Source organism: Pan troglodytes, chromosome 8, assembly GCF_028858775.2.
Source record: "Pan troglodytes isolate AG18354 chromosome 8, NHGRI_mPanTro3-v2.0_pri, whole genome shotgun sequence".
Taxonomy (NCBI): Eukaryota; Metazoa; Chordata; class Mammalia; order Primates; family Hominidae; genus Pan; species Pan troglodytes.
The window spans coordinates 144,168,023-144,186,883 of NC_072406.2; the positions used below are offsets into that span (position 1 = coordinate 144,168,023).

The window sequence follows — 18,861 nt, forward strand, 5'->3', positions numbered from 1 at the left end:
CCAGAGCTTAGTACCTCCAACTGGTTTTTTTTTTTTTTTTTTTTTTGAGGTGGAGTCTCGTTCTCCCTCCCAGGCTGGAGTGCAGTGGCATGATCTCCGCTCACTGCAACCTCTGCCTTCTGGGTTCCAGCGGTTCTCCTGCCTCAGCCTCCCAAGTAGCTGGGATTACAGGCACGTGCCACTGCGCCCAGCTAATTTTTGCATTTTTATTAGAGACGGGGTTTCATCATGTTGGCCAGGTCAATCTTGAACTTCTGACCTCAGGTGATCCGCCCACCTCAACCTCCCAAAGTGCTGGGATTACAGGCGTGAGCCACTGTGCCCGGCCATACAGCTGGTTTCACTCAGAGTTCAGCCATTGTCATCTGTGAGGGGGACACGTGGTTGGCTTTGTTGTGTGCTAACTTTGATGGTGACCAGGGGGTTCACTGAGCTCTGTAAGGTGCTGAAACTCCACTGATGTTTGTGATGAAAGACAAACAGCAAACATATTTGCTCTAAAACAAAAACGGAATTCCCTTGACCAGCGTGCTTCGATGATCTCAGACTATTCTGAAGTTAAATTATATAAAGGAATTCTGATGTCATGCCATCCACATTCTCCAAATGTAAGACTGAGAGATGACTGCTTCCAAGGTAGCATCAACAAAGATTTTTACAAATGAAAACGTTAGATTTAACACCCGAATTAAGCGTGGAAAGGTGAAAGAAACATCAAGGCGGCAGGCAGCCTTTCTAAAAAGCTTGCTGTAGGAAAGATAATGTCAAAATAGGGACCAGTCCTGGTTTCATTAAGAAGCTATTATGACGTCTGATTTTAAACCATATGTAAATACAGTAATCTGAAGGATTTGGCAAAGATTTATTTTTTTTTCCATTTCCAGTTTTTTAAAGTAGACACAGATTTGCTTAGAATAAAGCTGATTTTAAAAGCACACAAAAGTTGAACACAAAGGAGAGGATTAAATTCACCAATGCAGAGTGATAAAGAGGAAAAGATACTGAGCAGGTGCCTTCAGCAGAAAACTGATCATCCAGGGTGATCACCTAATAATCGGAGACTTAATTCCTTATAATGCAAAAGCAAGAAGAGTTTAGTGTACGAACTGTACAGCTGAGTTTGTAGCTCTATCTTGGTTTCTGTTGATTATGGACAATTAGCATAGTTATGTATAATCTTTCTTTAGTAGACAACCTGCATCCATTTAAATTAAATAATACTTTCTACAATAGTGTGATATATAAGGCCACAATATTTTGGACAAACCCCTTAAAGTAGCGATTTTATTATCAATGTTATTCATTCTTTCGAAATATAAAGTACTTCAACTGAATTAAGGTTGCAGATAATTTTTAAAATACAACACACATCATGACTAGTATATTAAAATTATTTATATTCAGATATTTATATCTAATATCAAATGAAAATTTACTACCAAATTTTTTACAGTAGACATTAATCAGTCTGACATGCTTATTGATCCCATAGGTATAATTATAGATCAACATGATTTTAGTGTCTATTCTTTTATTTTACTAAATTAGGAACGCAGCATTTACAGAACAAATAAACACAAGTGACGTGGCCACCCCAGGATCTAACAGCTCTTCAGTGAGCTATGTTGCAAGCTCAGAAGTAATCCACTAACGAACCAAGTCAGACTCCAGTTCTTCATCAAAAGGTGCTGGTGGAGGTTGTCAGACGCCTTCCAATATAGATCCTTAACAGAAAAATTATCAGTAGTTAATGTATCTTGTGATTCACAGGAGACTGTGTTATAGCTGAAACAGGGTAGCTCACTGTGGTTAGAGCTTATGCAAGGGGACTGGTGATTTTATACCCATTATAAAAATTTTGTACTGAATCTATCTGTAATCTTTTATCTAGTGTTTTATCAATATGTATTTTGTATTAATTAACTTAGAAAACATCAGATCGTATTGTTACATAGAAGGATCACCAAACCGAATGCTGTTTCCACACAGAAAGCTTCTGCTTTGTTCCAACTCAGTGCTGGGGGAAGTCACCTACCAGGGCAAGATGGTGTTGCTAGTTCATCACCACCAGCCTCACCAAAGCCAACTGCTTAAAAATGAAGCCCCTGCCCTCATGTGGTTTAAGTTTGGTAGTGGGAGAGATGTCCCAAGCTAAAGATGCAGGAGTGTCAGAAAAGGCTTTTCGGCAATAGAGAGGCTCGCTCTAGCTGACCAGCGGGCATCACTCCCGGAGGGAGGAGGATGGGTCTCCAGGAAAGGGCAGAATCGGAAGCCTGGCTGGCCTGGCCTGTGGGCAGTGCTGTGGTGGGCACTGTGAGCGCAGACCGTGCTGCAGCAGCTTTCGGGGCAGATTTTATCGTGTGGTTCTGAAAAGCAGCTGAGGGGGTGTGGGTCGCCAGTGGCAGCATCGGGCTCTGAAAACCTGGGCAGGACGAAGGACAGTAGCTGGGAAGTCGTGGCTGCAGAAATCCATCCTGAAACGAAGGGCTTAAACCTTGTATTTAAAATGAGGATCCCGAGGCCTTGCCCCCCGAGTCTGCTTGACAGTTCTGGAAAAGGCTCCAGAAAGCAAACTGCCTGGTGACGCTGATGCAGTCTGTGGGTCTCACTCCAAAAAGCACCAGCGGAAATGAAGGTGATGGGACGGGGTGGACGTGAGAATGTGCCCAAGAGCGAGGAGAAAACCACGCACACGGGAGGGCGAGGTGGAGACGCGGGCAGCGCTCAGGTCCCGGCCCAGGAAACTCAGTGGCTTTTATCCCGTTTCCTTCAACCCCAGATGTGAGCCCTCTGGCCAACCTACCTAACCCACCTGCCCCCGGCGGCATTCCGGTCTTTCCAGTCTGTCCAACACACGGCAGCCACAGAACACTGTCTGCACGCCAGGACTAGAGCCCTCCTGCCCGCTGAGAGGCTGGGACCAGCCCGAGGAGGAGCCGTTTTGGCTTCCCGCTCTGGCTCTTCACCACTGCTGCGGCTAAAGCGCTTCAGAACCCACAGCGGCGCCTGCCTGGTCTCTGTTTTCTGCAGGGTGAGTGAGTATAAGCAGCCAGGAAAGGCCAGGCGCGGTGGCTCACACCTGTAATCCCAGCACTTTGGAGGCCGAGGTGAGCCATCCCTTGAGTTCGAGATCAGCCTGGGCAATGTGGCGAAACCCCGTCTCTATTAAAAATACAAAAATTAGCCAGGCCTGGTGGTGGGCACCTGTAATCCCAGCTACCCAGGAGGCTGAGGCAGGAGAGTCGCTTGAACCCGGGAGGCAGAGGCTGCAGTGAGCCGAGATCATGCCCCTGCACTCAGCCTGGGCAACAAGACCGAAACTCAAGCCAGTAAAGTCGGAGACTGCATTGGGTCCTTCATTGCTGAGAGTTACTAGAACAACAGTCCTGTCTGGAGGAAGTACAGCAGGTAACTGAGACCCTCCATCTACAGCAGACAGCCGGGTGCATTCCCGCCACAGTACTACGCAGAAATGAGACTGCTTTCACCTGCACACAGGACAAAGAGGTCAGACCTAAGAAGCCCTGCTTTGACTCCGTTTATATTCAGTGAGCAACAGGCAAGACTCGTCAGGCCAGACAGCAGCACCACAGGGCGTCTGTGCTGGGGCCTTTGGGGGCTGCAGGCTGGTGGTTTCTGGACCTGAACGGTGACTACGTGGGTGTTTGTGAAAATGCACCAAGCTGTAACTGATGATCTGGACTTCAGGAAACAGGTTCTGAATAAATCACCGCGACCCAGAATCGCCCCACGACATGCCATGACAGGAGTCACACAGTCACATCACCTACCCCAATCCGATGGCCAGCAAATGAGAGAGCAGCAGAGATGGAAGGAAAACTTTCAGAAATTCTGCAGAGAATATGCCCCCTTTCTTCATGACGCTCGTGTTCCTCATGCTGAGGGTGGCCGTGCGCTTCGGGTGTTTAAAGAGGAACTCCCTGAGGCAGGAAGAAACGTGTCAGCTGATGTGTCCTCTGTCAAGGGGTGCCCCCGTGACACTGAGAACACACTCACTTGGGGGGACTATTTTCCGGCCGACTTGACCAATCCCATATCCAATCTGAGTTTTTCTTCAAGATGCTTTCAACTTCTTTCCTTCTCTCAATATCATCTTCCTCAGACTAAGATAAAGTCAATGTTAAAGGCAGATCAGTGTACCACACGTGACACGGGAAGCACCCAGCTCCCACCCGAGCTTCAGATCCGCAGGCTCAATTCAAGAGCCCAGAGGCACATGTCAGTGCCTCGGACTGTGGCCCAAGGGGAGTCCTGGGGCTGGGGGCCTTCCCCGGGCCGCGCCGCACTCCCGGCTCACAGCATGCTCGCCTCCTCCAGGGACAGATCACCTCTGGGGGAGCCCCACTCAGGGCGTAAATACATTTGGTTCACTGTGAGATTCTGGGGGTACTGACAGCGGCAAACACTGTCCTAGGGAAGTCACGTGACATGAGGGCAAAGATGGTGACTGCAGCACTGGTTATAACAAAAGAAAATGAAAACAGCCGAAAATGGCTCAAAACAGGGACATGACGAAGGAAACGGACGCTGTATAGTGAGCAGGTTTACAAGATGCTTCCGGGATAAGCAGGAGGGAAAAGGCAGAAATGTCCACATAACCACAGCTGCGGCCAAATCCTCAGAATTATATAACAGCACGAAACATTAAAGAGGATTTTAAATCTGAGAGTCTAAGTGTTTTTCTCTATTTTTTTGCATTTTCAAAATTCTGTACCTGAACATCTAATTCCTTTTAAAACTAAGGGGGAAGTTTTGTTTAAAACAGTGAAAACGGCAAGACCCTGTCTCAAAAAAAAAGAAATAAAATTGAAAATACTCAAGAATATAGCTCCCCAAACCCACCAAACATCTGGGTACACCCAAGCTGGGTACAGCCCCAAGTGCCCAGGAGCAGGCCGCACACCCTGGATGCACCCACACACCCACAGCCAGGGCTCCTGGGGCTCCCGAAATCATGCTGCCCCTCGGAGTGGGGCCAGGGGGTGTCCCTGAGAAAGCCTGGGTAGCAGGGACTCCTTGTTTCCTTGGTGAAGAAAGCCTTGAGGGAAGCGCTAGCACCGAAGGGTCAGCTACTCATCCTGCCTGGAAGGCCACGCTTCCTCACAGAGCTTCCAAAATACAGAACACGGTCCATCGTTAAAGTTCTCACCAGCAACAAACACCCAAGAAAACACTGATCGCGCATCTCACCTGCAGCAAGGTAGGGCACTGCCAGATACAACTGAGCAAGACAGTACTGATCACTGCCTCGAAGCCTATCTGTGCCGGAGGAGGGAGGGAGAATGATAGTAAACCAAGGCAATAACCCCAGGTACACTTTTTCCTCTAAGACTCACTCCGCTTTCACAACAATGCTGAAGGCCGCTATGTAAAGCCCATTCAATAGCTGTTAACAGAAAAGTCATCTTAGGCTGGACACGGTATCTCACACCTATAGTCCCAGTATTTTGGGAGGATCACTTGAGCCCTGGAGTTCAAGACCACCCTGGGCAACACAGGGAGACCGCGTCTCTACAAAAAAAACTTTTTTAAAAAAGAAGAAAAAGTGATCTTACACTAAATTATCAGGCTGATCAGCCGCTAATGCTACACTGCTCAGGCACCAGTTAGCTCAGGACTAATGCTAGGAAAGGCACAGGGTGTAATTTCCGGCAGGCAGTGACAGTGTCTAATGAGGAAGACACCTCAGAGTCACAGCCACAGTGGCCACATGGCCTCAGATGGCCCCGTGGGTAACGCCTGAGTCCCACACAGCATGCAAATATTAAAACCCACTCACTGTCCAACCAGCAGCCACGAGGAAAGACCAGCCAGTAGCTGGCTCACTGCCACCCCTTCCAATGGTCCCTCCCTCCTCTCTAGGCTGCAGCCACCAGGGAGCCCTTCCTCCTTTCCGGTGTATCCCTGATGGCAGGCAGGGACAGGAGGCCCCCGCTGCCTGTCCCACTCGGCGCCTCCCCCGCTCAGCTGAGTGTCCAGCCCATGTGCTTGTGGATGTTCCCACCCACAGTTTCTTGGTTTGTTTCGCTTTTTTGTTTTTTTAAAAGCAGGAAACACCCTTAAAGCCCGACTTTTCTCTGAGGTGCTCAATTACATTTAAAACCGTTTCCTGTACAAACAGATCACAAATACTTTTACAACTGCACATTCTCCTTCCAGCTTACCTGTGAGCTGTTTTTCTCTCCAATGCTATGGGTATCTGTTTCAGAAGCTCTGTTGGTATCTTGTGGTGTCTGTGAGCGAGGTGGGCTTGGCGATGTGAATAGAATGGGAAAAACAGAACATCATGTGAACATTCTATCATTAGAAGCTCAAACCCCAAAGGCAGTGAACCGCCTCCGTGATGAGGGGCTCTAGCCAGTCAGCGTACGCGTCTTCCCTTCCACCCAGCACCTGCCAGAGCCAAACTCTTCCTCAGCCCTTTTGGCTGAGCACGACAGGAGTTAGCTAGCCAGTCTTCCAGAGAAGACGCAGGGGCAACCGGCAAGCAGCTGGCTTTGTCACCTGCCGCCTTCACGGTCTGTTGCACAGCTCTCAAGGGCACGCGACCTTTGACCACTGTCAGCCACTCTACCTTGGAGTCACTCAGAAGTACTGCTAACCAGGAACCGCTCCTCCTGCGACCACAGCCCCGCTGAGGCGCGTGAGTGCGTTTCTCAGAGTGGGGTCTGTGGCTGTTCCGCTGCCTACTGATGACTTGAACGTGGCTCCCCACAGACTAAGTCCCAGGTCACTGCATCCCCAAAGAGGGCGAGGCTCCTATATAAGGACGGACAGCAGCAGGAGCCAGTCCAGCCCACTGTCCTAGAGGTGACACGGGCACTTCCAGCTGTGACTGTCACCCACTGAAGACATCAGCACTGTAACACATACACTTGTTGACGTGCGCCTACCTGTCACAGTGAGAACTCTTGGAGCTACTCCGTCCAGACTCATGCTGTGCGTCCAGCAGTATTTTTTCCATGTCACCATTATAAATAGACACCGAGGCTGGAACGCTGCCCCCGTTCCCATTATTGCTGAAGTGCAGTTCTACCCAGGAGCCTGATGGGGACAAAAAAAGGGGCGCAGATGGAATTCTCTACCCACTCTGGAATCTGCTCTTAATATCTAACCAGCCTGCCCTTCCATTTCCAAGAGGTAGCAATGGTGCCACACCAGGAACCATCCCTCAACCCCGACTTGAAGACATCCCTCTGCCCACTCTCATGGCAGTGACCGTCCACGCACACACTCCCTGGGTACAGGAAGGAAGCCCCCTGGGGCTGAGACCATGTATCTGTCCAGCTCTTGCAGTCCCTTTATACCAAGCCAATGTCCAATAACTCTGCTGACACCAGAATCCAATTAGAATACTTCCTTGCAGTGAGCTTTTATAAGAAAAAGGCTATTATTTGGAAAAAGAGGTCTTTAAAAACAACAACAACAACACTAATGTCAACATAAGCTTAAGGGATTTGAAGTTTTCTTTAAAAGGTTTAAGCTCTATTTTTTGTTTCTTTTCGAGACGGAGTCTCGCTTTGTCACCCAGGCTGGGGTGCAGTGGCACGATGAAGGCTCACTATAATCTCAAACTCCTGGGTTCAGGCCATCCTCTAGCTGACACCTCCGGAATAACTGGAACTACAGGCATGCACCACTACTCCTGGCTATTTTTTTTAGGAGATGGGGTCTCGCTATATTGCCCAGGCTAGTCTCGAACTTCTGGGCCCAAGCAGTCCTCTCACCTCAGCTTCCCAGTGTGCTGGGATTACAGGCGTGAGCCACCATGCCCAGCCTCTATGACTTGCATCGTGTGGCTTACTTTGCATTTATATAATTTCTAACGAGGTTGAAGACGGTTTTACAAGTTTGCTAGCCATCTGGATAGCATCTTTTTTGAACTGGTTCTTCGAATCTCTTATTCTTTTCTATTATCTGTCTTTCTCTTATTTGTGGGCATCCAGCAGTATTTTTTCCATGTCACCATTATAAATAGAAACTGAGGCTGGAACACTGCTCCCGTTCCCTTACTGCTAAAAGTGCAATTCTGGGATAATTCTGTATTCTAGATATATGTTTTTCTGCATTTAAATACGTTGCAAGTAACTTTCCCTCGGTAGCTTGTTCTTTTCACTTCTGATGTTTTCTGATGTACAGAAGTTCTTGATTTTAATTCAGTCAAATGCAGCAATCCCTTCCTGAGCTGAGATATTCTATTCTATTATTTTCACACAGCTCTACTGTTATGACAGTCACATTTAGATCCAAAATCTACATGGATTAATTTTCCCATTGATGTGAGACGGATGCCCCATTTACTGCAGACAGCTCCCGCCTCACTCTGCGCTGGCTGCTTCCTGTGTCAGAAATCAAGCGTGCGTATAGGCACACGTCTATTTCTGGGCCCCAGATAATCTCTCTACTTTGTGTCACAGGTTTATTTATTTAAAGCAAATCTGGTAGGAGCTTCCTCTGGTAGCGTATGGAGGATGGAGTGCAGGGGGAGGAAAGTGCAGGCCACAAAAGACAGAGAAACTTATGGACGAGAACAACGGAATTATCTCATTTTTGCAGTCACTATAATTTTAGTAAGCAGAATAATCACCCTGAGCTGCTGACTGTCCTTAAACCAACACAGCACTAATAACACCATGCAATTAGGGGGAAAGGAGCAGCCTCTTCATCCGTCATGTTCGCTGGAAGCAAAGGCAGGTGCACAGCTTTCCACACACACGAGGCATCTCTCCTGAAAGAGGGCTGGCCTAGGCTCCATATGCCACTTGTTGCAGAGTCTATTTCATATTAACCAGAAAAAAGCAAACTGAAGGCCCGGGAAGGAAAAGTGGATTTGCAACTTACGCCATCAACAGTCTCCCAGTAAGCTGCTAATGAAATGATCACACAAATTTTCAAATGAATGCATGATTGTTCTCTTTGGCCTCTCACGTTGCCTCATGTCCTGGCCCACACGAAGCACATCCCTAATACAAAGGCAAGCCAAGGTCTGTCTCGGAGCCTGGAGCTCAATGGAGGAGAAAGGCCCAGGCCAGTCTGCCCCACACTCTGGCAGAGGCTACATGGTGCCTTCTGGGATGTACAGACCACACCATTCCTGAAGCCGCTCATCTGACCAGACAGTATTGCCAAGTACTCTGATGTTCACTAGCCCTCCTTCCCTCTCTGCGGTTCAAGATGCCATGCGGCCGGCTAGCCATGGCCTGCCCCTGAGAGAACGGCACCACAGCCTCTGTTTTGGCCAGCTGTCTTTCTCCGCTGAATCTACAGTATTCAGATTCTGGGCCTGCTTCAATTTACTTGACTAAAGTGTTGTTCAGATATCTGACGATATGGAACTTGAAGGTGTGGTGTCTCTTCTCTGATGCCACTCTTAACATCAAATGTGGGACACCAAGTCACCACCACCGGGGTGTCCAACGATTCAATTCCATTCTATCTACCTAGACTTAGTGTCGAGCCCACAAGACTGTTCCCACAGATGCAAGCAGAGAATGGGGTGTCCAGGTTACCCGTATTTCTGCCAGTGCCTCTACCTACTCAGGGGATCCCACACACCTGCCTCAGGTTCAGTAATTTACTACAATTCACAGAACTCAGAAAAACTCTTTACTTACATTTATCAGTTTACCAGAAACAATTCCAGAGCAGACAAATGGAAATGACATACAGCCCAGATCCCCACCTACCCCACACGTCCCAACCCTAACCCCAACCACACACTCTGCAACCAGACCCCCACCTACCCCACACGTCCCAACCCTAACCCCAACCATGCTACCCACACCTCATGGCTCCCCCATCTCCATCTCCAGTCCCCTCCCCTCCTAGGAGGGGCTGCCCTGGGAATTTCTACCTCAAGTAACTATCCTGGGGCCACCCTTGAGCCACTGTATTAGCAGTGTATTCTGAAGGGGCTCCTTACAACTTACACCAAAAATGGTTAACCAAGGAGCACTTTTGGAGTACACTGCTAATAGGGTGACTTTATGAATAACGCACACACTGGTCAGGTTGTTCTGCCTATGGAGTCACCATCTTTTTACTGTTTTACTTTCTTTAATAAACATGCTTAAGACACTTATTGGCACAGCGGTTCATGCCTGTAATCCCAGCACTTTGGGAGGCCGAGGCGGGCAGATCATCTGAGGTCAGGAGTCAGAGACCAGCCTGACCAACATGGTGAAACCCCGTCTCTACTAAAAATACAAAATTAGCTGGGCATGGTGGGCGCCTGTAATCCCAGCTACTCGGGAAGCTGAGGCAGAAGAATCCCTTGAACCTGAGAGGGGGAGGTTGCAGTGAGCCGAGATCATGCCACTGCACTCCAGCCTGGGCAACAAGAGCGAAACTCTGTGTCTCAAAAAAAAAAAGACACTGCTCAGGAAACCCCAGGGGTTTAGGTGCTCTGCACCAGGAAGTAGGTAGGGTCAAGACCAAACACATACTGTAATCTGTCACACAAGGGGCAGGCTGAAGACGACAGGGAGAGGAAGATGAAGTAGACACAAGTGTATCTCTGTCATCCTCTGCGCTACTGTAACAGAATCCCACAGACTTAGTGATTTACGAACAGAAACTGATCTCCGTTCTGGAGGCTGGGAAGTCCAAGATCCAGGCACCAACATCTGGTGTCGGGTGAGGGCCTTCCTGCCTCAACCCTTCAATGAGGCTTCAGAGGGACCCACCTCCCTCCATCCAGCCCCTTAGAGCACTAATCCCATTCACTAGAGAGGAGCCCCCATGGCCAAGCCACCTCTTAAAGGCCCACCTTTTACTACCATCCCACTGGCAACATGGAGGCACACATTCGAACCAAAGCAGTGCTTTTTAAACATCACCCCAGAAAGGACCTAAAAATCCAGGAAACAAGGAAAAAAAACTCATTCCAGATTGTCCATGGCTAATGACTTTGGGCCCAAAAGCTGTATTCCCAGGAATGATTTACTAAGGGACAGGAGTTTTATTATTAACCCACAGCAACTGGGTAGGAAAGGAAGGCACTTCCTGGAGAATGGAGCGTGCTGTGTATCTACTCACGTGTTACAGTTCTCCACTCGGATCGTTCACCTTTTCAAAGAAAGATGGGCTTACAGTAAGGTTGCTTAATAACCTTAGAAAACTTGCTCATAATCACAAGCAGTTTACACTTCAAATCACTGTAGTATAATTAGGCCCCAGACGGAAAGGTGCTGCTGTTGCTGCTGCAAGAACAGCCCTCCTTCCTAATCTCATTTCGCGTCCCTCTCATGTTCCTCCCCCTCCTCACTCACTCATAATTTACATTGCTAACAAGACACACAGCCAGTAAATCTTACCTCCCTCCTATATCAAGGCAGATGAGATTTTGAAAAGCCTAGACTATAAATATTTACATCACAGTACAAAAAGAAAACTGATAGGTCTGCCTCAGAGACAAAATACAGTCCAACAAGAGTTCTTAATCCATTTCTTATTCTCACTTTGTGTAAAAAAAAAAAAAAATCATCTGACATCCAGCTTTTCTAGGTGCCCAAAGCAGTTCTCCCTCCAGTGACAGACTCCAGGGAATCCCTTCGATTCACTGCCCTCTGTGTGTCCCAGGGCAACTCCCTGGGTCCCATTCCTCAACATGGATTCACGGGCCACAGCCACGAGCCCCACGTGGAGTAAACACAGGGCCAAGTTCTCAAGGCCACCCTATGCCCTAACCTGGGGTGACAACCTTAACTCTGGCTATGAAGGGAGAATCACCTGTGGTGTTTTTTTCATTGTTCTCCAAAAGCCTAGCCTCAGCCACTCTGAAAGTGACTATTTGGGATGCTGGGGTGGAATCCAGGCAAATAGATTGAAAAAGCTCTGGGATAAATGTCAGAACAGAGGGAGGCAGCATCCCAGAAAAAAAGCCTGAAGCAGAGGAGCTGTGAACCCCCGAGGGAACTAGCACCCCAAAACCATACAAAGGGCTTCTTCCCCAGGGGAGGTGGGCTCTAAGAAATTGCTGTTTTACCTTTAAAAGCTTCTCAGGTTAGTGGGGCGAGAACAAAAGAGACCCGCCTGACAAAAGATTTCAAGTATCAAGTCAGCTGGGTAGGTAAATCAGGTCCCTGGCTTCCGACGGGGCTCGTTTCCCTCCACCTTCCTGTTGCCTCCAGGACCTCTGGCCTCCTCTCCTCCAGGACCCTCCAGGGCCTATTGCACGCAGCCTCAGGCATCTGGGCTCCAGGTATCCCACTGCTGCTTCATGCAGAGACCTTGGCTTCTCCTTAAGTGTTGTTGCCAGCCTTATCTTTCACTCCACCTCTAGAACCTCATTGTGACCATCTACGAAATGCAGGTCTCGGAGGAGAATCTCGATGTCTGCAACCCCTTCAGGTCTCAAAGCACACAATGCTACAACTCCACTCCAAAATAAGTAGAAAACATCTTTTCCCCTCATACAACTTTGCCCGTGGTGAGTTGCCTCTGACGAGAGAGAACCATCTGCCAGTTGCAGACACAGCAGTGGGTGAAGAGGTGAGGGCTTGGATTATTAGACACGGCCCTCCAGAGGAAATGGGCATGCACTTTACTGAACTGATGCCCTCCTGGTGAAGACAGTGGGTCCTTCAAGGAAGTGATGCCCCCGCCACCGTGACACGGTCTCGTCACAGAATCCTACCTCTCCTGCATGTTAGCAGTGACATGTCTAGGAGAAAAGGGCCAAGTTCATGGCTGCAGTGAGCTATAACGATTGTGCCACTGCACTCCAGCCTGGGGGAGTAAGACTGGGCTCGTAAAAAAAAGGAAAAGGACAAATATGAGCATCCTGCGAGTCAACAACTTTAGCTAGAATGATCAAGAGATAGAAAGGAACAGAATCAGCCCATTTGGCCATTAACTCTTTAGGAAAAGCAGTTGGCCCCAGAGGGTACACTCAGAGGGGAGAGTGCTTGCTGCTTCCATCCGTGGGTCTGGCTGCAAGGCTCCCAGAGTTCTCTGTTCCGAGGTAAACAAGGGGCAGTGAAATCGGACAGGCAGAGGTGAGCGCTGCCTGAGCCACCGCTCCGTCCCGGATTTGCAGGCAGCTGGAGCCCGCGGGACCGGCCAACCCCGCCCACGCCGAGCCCACAGTGGCCCCGTCCTGCCGAGCGGACACTCAGGGCGGCCCAAGGAATCGCCTACATGGGATCCACCCCGCGGGTAACTATCTTTTTATACAATAAACAAAACCGAAAAACAAAAATCTCGTAACTCCGGCGCTGGCCGTCTTGCACTGCCAATGACTCAGCAGCCTGTGTAAGTTACATATTGGAGAGAGGACCGAGCCCCCCGGAGCCCCCTCCACCTCCCAGATCCCAGCCGGACAGTGAAACGCACAATGTCAGGAGTAACGCGGCTTCACAACCGGAAAATGGGTGATTTTATGGCAAAGAGTTTATAAAAACATCCCTTGGACTTTATTTTATGACAAAAGATAGGAAAACACCTCTTAATCTATTTCAAAATAGTAATTAGCCAATGTTTAAATTTCAAGAGGAAAAATCCGAATTACAGGATTTTAAAGAATATGGTTTTAGGCCAGGCGCGCCTGGTGGCTCAGGCCTATAATCCCAGCACTTTGGGAGGCCGAGGCGGGAGGATCGCTTGAGCCCAGTTCAGACCAACCTGGGCAACAGAGTGAGACCCCGTCTCTTAAAAAAAAAAAAAAAAAAAAAAGGTAAAAAAAAAAAGGTTGTAGTGTTCATATGTATATATATATATATATTATTCAATATATTACGGTAACTAAGTCCTGCCTAGTAAAATCTTTTTTTTGTAATAAAATTAGCAACTCACTAAATTTATGTGAATATATGGTTTTAAAAACTCTCAGTGAAGATTAAAAGTTCACTGTCAGAGGTTTCAGCAGTCCTTTCCCAAGCTTATTTACATGCTAATTTTGCTTAGTAAACTCTGGCTTCAAAGAACACAAAGGTCAGCTGCCACCAGGTCCCTCCTCCGAGGCTTTGGCCCTAGGGACCCTGGGAAGGCGGCTTCAGTGCCCGCTTCACTGAGTAAAGGCTCGTCTGGACTCTGACGCGGGTGGGTCTCCACACCACCCGGCTGTGCGTGGGGCAAGTCCTGCACCCCGGGCCTGCGTTTCCCGCTGCGTGAACGGATGGTCTTGCGAATCTAGCCAAGGGCACACAGCGAGCCTCTACTCGGGCATTAGGCAGGCTGTAACGACTGAGTGCTGCACGGGCAGCGTCCTTTTGCTTGTGTTTTCTTAACCCGTAAGTCATTTAAAGCTTTGTTTTGAACGACCCCCTAGTGAAATTGGAACATGCCCATTTAATGCCATATTTTAAAAACGCTGTAACCCCCTCCCATCACCGCGTTCACCCTTGAGGAAATCCTAACAGTCACCATGGATATAAACATTAATAACAAAATTAAAGCACATAACAAGCCACTTGCCACGCCTTGGTGTTTGGTCATTAAAACCAATACTGGTCTGAACTACAGACCGCGGAGGGCAACGTGGACTTTGCGGCTGTTCGGTCCAACTGCGAGACGCAGATTCACCTCCAGGTGGAATTCTAGCTCGCGCGGAGCTGGAGAATCGGGGCTTTCCCGTGCGGTCCGACCCGGGTCCAAGCCAACCCCCGCCCGAGTGGCGAGGCCGCGAACCCCGGGCAGTACGCGGGGTCCCCACGCCCCGGGCTCCGCATGCCCGCAGGAGGGGTGGGTACGGAAGGGGAGGATGGCACAGCCTCGCCCGGCCCGCGATGCCCCCTAGGCCTCCCCGGCAACCTCCCCTTGGCGCCCTCTTGGCCTCCCTCTGGCCTTCCCCAGGCTTCCCCCCCGCGCCCCCTCGGCTCCCGCGCCGCCTCCTCCGCCTCACCCTGCAGACTCTCCTCCTGCATCCCGGGCGCTCCGTTCTGCGACATGGCGCCGGAGGGCAACTGCGGCGATCGGAGTCCGCGCCGGGCTGCGGGATGTGCTTCAGCTGCGGGCGGTGGGAAGGCGGAGGTAGGAGCGCCGCGGCCCAGCTGCGCTCCCGGACTGAGCGGAGCCCCGCAGCCCGGCCGGAGGAACTCACAGGGCAGGGCGGGGCCGGGCGGATCTGCGGCCGCGTCGCCCATTGGCCGCGACTTGGGGCCTGCGCGTGCGCAGGGGCGTGGGGTGCGTGTGGCACGTGCGGCGCGTGCGCGGGGCGGGTCCTGCGGTGGGCGAGGGGCAGAGGCCTGCGGTGCGCGGGACGCGGGCGGGGAGAGGGGCGGGGCGAGGGGCGCGCAGGCGCGAGGGCGGCAGCGACCGCCTGAGGTGAGCCGGCCCGGGCTGGACGCTGCGGGCCGCGTGACGAGTGGGCTGCGCGGTCGCCGCCGCGGCAGGCGGTGGGCCGGGTTCTCTTTTAAAGGGGCGGTGGGACCGGCGGACGCTCTGGGCACTCGCTACCACGGAGACGCCGCTACGCTTCGGGGCGGGGCCCGTCTTTCCATCCTGCTAGTGGGGAAACTGAGGCGCGGGGCTGGCGGCGTCCGTGCGGGGGGCGTGAGGACGTGCAGGGAAGCGGCCGCTGCGGCTCCGAGACGGCCCGTGGGGTCGGGACCTGCGCCCGGGGCGGGAGCTGCGAGCGGTGGGCCGGAGCTGAGCGTCTCGGGACGGGACCGCGTCCCCGGGTCTCTGCCCGCCCCGCCGGGGCGCCCCTGCGTGAACAGCGGGGCCCGTTGTGTCCGGGGCGTCCGCCCGCAGGAAGAAGCGGAGGCTCGAGCAGAGTCGAAAGAGTCTGCCCGAGGGAGGCGCGGACCCCAGGGGCCCGGGAGAGGCGCGCCGTCCGCCTCTGCGGCAAGGGGCCTCCGCGGTGCAAACGCGGTGTGGGGCGGGCGTCCCCGGGGTGGGCCGGGGCCTCCGCGGGTCACGGGGCGGAGTGGCGCTTGGTCGGGCCGGGTGGGTGCCCGGCTTCCGTGGGAGCCAGCCTGGCGTGGGGGCCTCGCAGCCTCGGGACTGGGAGGCACTTTTCAGAGGAAAGTCGCTTTCTCATTTGCCACTTTTGATCAAAAGTCTTTCTTCTTGAAAGCGTTGTTGATCCAAATCCAAGTGTCAAGGTGCGCCCCAGAAACGCTGCTTCCCAGACAGTCGTGTCTGGTCTTGCGGGAAAGGAGGAGGCGTCCCGCCAAGGAACCAGGCGCTCAGAAGCTGAACCGGGGTCACGGAGCCGCGAAGCCAGACCTCAGTCGCTGCGTGCATTTCATCACTGCTCTTGCCTGTTGAATCGTCTCTAGTCTTTGGAGTGCCACGATTTTAGTTTTCTCAGGAGTAACAAACATCCAGAGGCCAGTGTGGGGCGCATGCCTTTCATCTCAGCACTTTGGGAGGCCGAGGCAGGAGGATCGCTGGAGCCCAGGAGTTGGAGACCAGTCTGGGCAATATGGCGAAACGCTTTCTCTCCCCTAAAAAAATACAAAAAACTTAGCTGGGTATGGTGGCACCTGCTGTGGGAGGATTCCTTGAGCCCAGGAGGTAGGGGCTACAGTGAGCCATGATCAGGCCACTACCCTCCAGCCTGGGCAACAGTGTGAGACCCTGTCTCAAAAAAAAAAAAAAACAGCCAGAGATACATAGCATAGCATTAATAATTTCGATAGTAGAACTGTAGTGCTGGCCAGGCAGTGGCTCTTGTGTGTAATCCCAGCATTTGGGGAGCCCAAGGCAGGAGGGTCACTTGAGCCTGATAGTTCAAGACCAACCTGGCAACACACAAAGACTCCATCGCTATTAAAACAAAGATGTTACCAAGTACGGTGCACGTAAGGATTACAATGAAAAAGAGAATGTGTATGCCAGAATGAAAAACGGAAACTATTCTAGGGAGTCAACTAAAAGTATTACGAAGAAAATCAAATGGAGAATTGTTCAGAATAGTGTAGCCTAGTGGCTTGTACTTTTTCCCATATGAGTTTCTACTTCGTGGAAAGGGTTTATGCACATCAAGAGGTATTTGCCACCATACATAGACTTGCTTGCTCAGCTAATAATCGAAAGCAATGCAGTCGTCCAGTGCAGCCTTAGCCAGTGAGTCAGTAGCTTTTTGTTGGGCTGTGATGGAGGCAGCAGTTTCATCAGCAATATTTCCTGATAGGCCAGATATGCTCGCAGTCATCCCAAGTAAAAGCAAACAAATACTGACTCTAGGTCCACTGGAATACTAAAGAAGGCACTACATAAATGAGTCACAGTGTCTCACTTCCAGCTGCCGAAAGAGGATGGGGCTTTGGTACTACCAGATGTCTGGGGATCACAGTGTTGATGACAGTTCTCAAATCTTGTACAGAATACCAGCTCTTCCCAATTGGCTTCCTTACAAGAAGGATTGGAGTATTACATGCTGGCGCAAGGAATAATTAGACCCCTTTTAATATAGTCTTTTGTTACGGATCTTATTCCTTCGGTTGCTTCAGGCCTTAGAGGATATTGTCTGATATTGGGTAAAGGATTAATCGGGTTTACTTCCACTTTAATGAAAGTGGCTGAATATATTTTACTGATGTCGGTGGAAGACTCTGACCATAAGTGGTCTGACAAAGCTTGCCCTAAGCCATCCGTGTCATTAGTGCCAGTTGAGAAGAAAGTTGTTTGATCTGTATTTTTATAATTTCAGTAATTTCTCATTCTGTAGTTTTTCCATTTGCTCCTTCCATTCTAAACCTAAATCCATTTCTTCCTTTTGGGAGAAGGAAAGCATGCATTGTGACGTTCCAACACAAAATGTCTGCCTAAGAGATGTCTGGGAGGTGGGGGAATGAAGAAAAGAATGAGGGCCCTGGGATTCTAAGGGCTTGGACTTGTATCCAGTGATAGGCTGATGAGATAACCCTACCGTTTGTACAGTTCCGTTACTCCAAGGAAGGAGACAACTTAAAGTGGACGAAAAGAGTGGCACCAGTGTCTTTGAGGGCATGTGTCTGTTCTTCATTTATGGCAACGTCCATTTCTCCTAAGGCATTAGTAGAAATAGGAACACCTCCCTTCGATCCTCAGAGCAATCCTGTTCATCATGTGGGATCCTGTTTTTTCACTGGTCCTGCTGTTAAATTTTCTACAATCTTTTTTGAAATGGCCAGGCTTTTTACAGTAGAAGCAAACAGCCCTTTTATCATTAGAAGGAGGCCCTGTCTTTTCTTAAAAGGCCTCATTTGGTTAGTCAGTTCTTGTAGTTGCAAATTCATAATCTTTGAGACCTTAGTTTTTTTCTTCCTTCTGAATTGTCTTAGGAAGTTGATCTGCATAGCTTACTAATTTGTGGGTTTGTATATTCACCCGGTTAAGCTGGTATCTTTTTAACTTAGGTAACCAAACCCTCACTTAAGCCACTGAGGAAAGTAGAATTTATGAGGAGTTATTCTAATGATCTTGGAGGCTAACAGGCATTCCAGAATATTATTTAAAGGTTTTTACAAACCCTTCAAAACATCTAAGCAGAGATTTGTCTGACCTTTGAGTACATTGTTGAGTTCTCCTCCAATCTACATTTTTAGGAAAGAACTGGGGCAAGGCATCAGGAAGAGCCTTGGCTAAAGTCCTTATTCAAAAAAGGGGGGCTTTGGAATTGACCGGGAAGGTGGAGCACCAAAGCCCTACCCATCAGCTCTCACACTTTGGCTTGTTGGGTGAATCTCACTGTCCTCTGGGAATTATGTACTTGTTTTCCCCGCACCCAAGGCCATCTCCCACCTGCAGCCTTTTTTTTTTTTTTTTTTTTAGAGACGGAGTCTCACTCTGTCACCCAGGCTGGAGTGCAGTGGTGTGATCTCGGCTCACTACAGTCTCAGCCTCCCAAGTAGCTGGGATTACAGGTGCCCACCACCACACCTGGCTAATTTTTGTATTTTTAGTAGAGAC

The 18,861-nt window shown here is 50.0% G+C and overlaps 1 protein-coding gene across 1 annotated transcript; it reads right to left on the minus strand.

Annotated features, from left to right (window-relative positions):
• Positions 1-843: 843 nt before the first annotated feature.
• Positions 844-15,393, minus strand: BNIP3 (BCL2 interacting protein 3). Its single transcript, XM_508116.8, has 6 exons — positions 14,864-15,393; positions 6,915-7,065; positions 6,186-6,270; positions 4,018-4,124; positions 3,792-3,941; positions 844-1,724 (listed from the first exon to the last, which is right to left on the minus strand). The coding sequence occupies exons 1-6, from the start codon at positions 15,102-15,104 to the stop codon at positions 1,679-1,681; spliced, it is 780 nt and encodes a 259-aa protein (XP_508116.3). The 5' UTR covers positions 15,105-15,393; the 3' UTR covers positions 844-1,678.
• Positions 15,394-18,861: the final 3,468 nt, after the last annotated feature.

Coding starts and splice junctions, on each gene's coding strand:
- BNIP3 (XM_508116.8), bottom strand. CDS start 15,104: ATGGGCGACGCGGCCGCAGATCCGCCCGGCCCCGCCCTGCCCTGTGAG. Junction 6,271..6,914: donor AAGAGTTCTCACTGTGACAG/GTAGGCGCACGT, acceptor CACATCGCCAAG/CCCACCTCGCTCACAGACAC. Junction 1,725..3,791: donor TTGCTGGCCATCGGATTGGG/GTAGGTGATGTG, acceptor TTTTCTGTTAAG/GATCTATATTGGAAGGCGTC.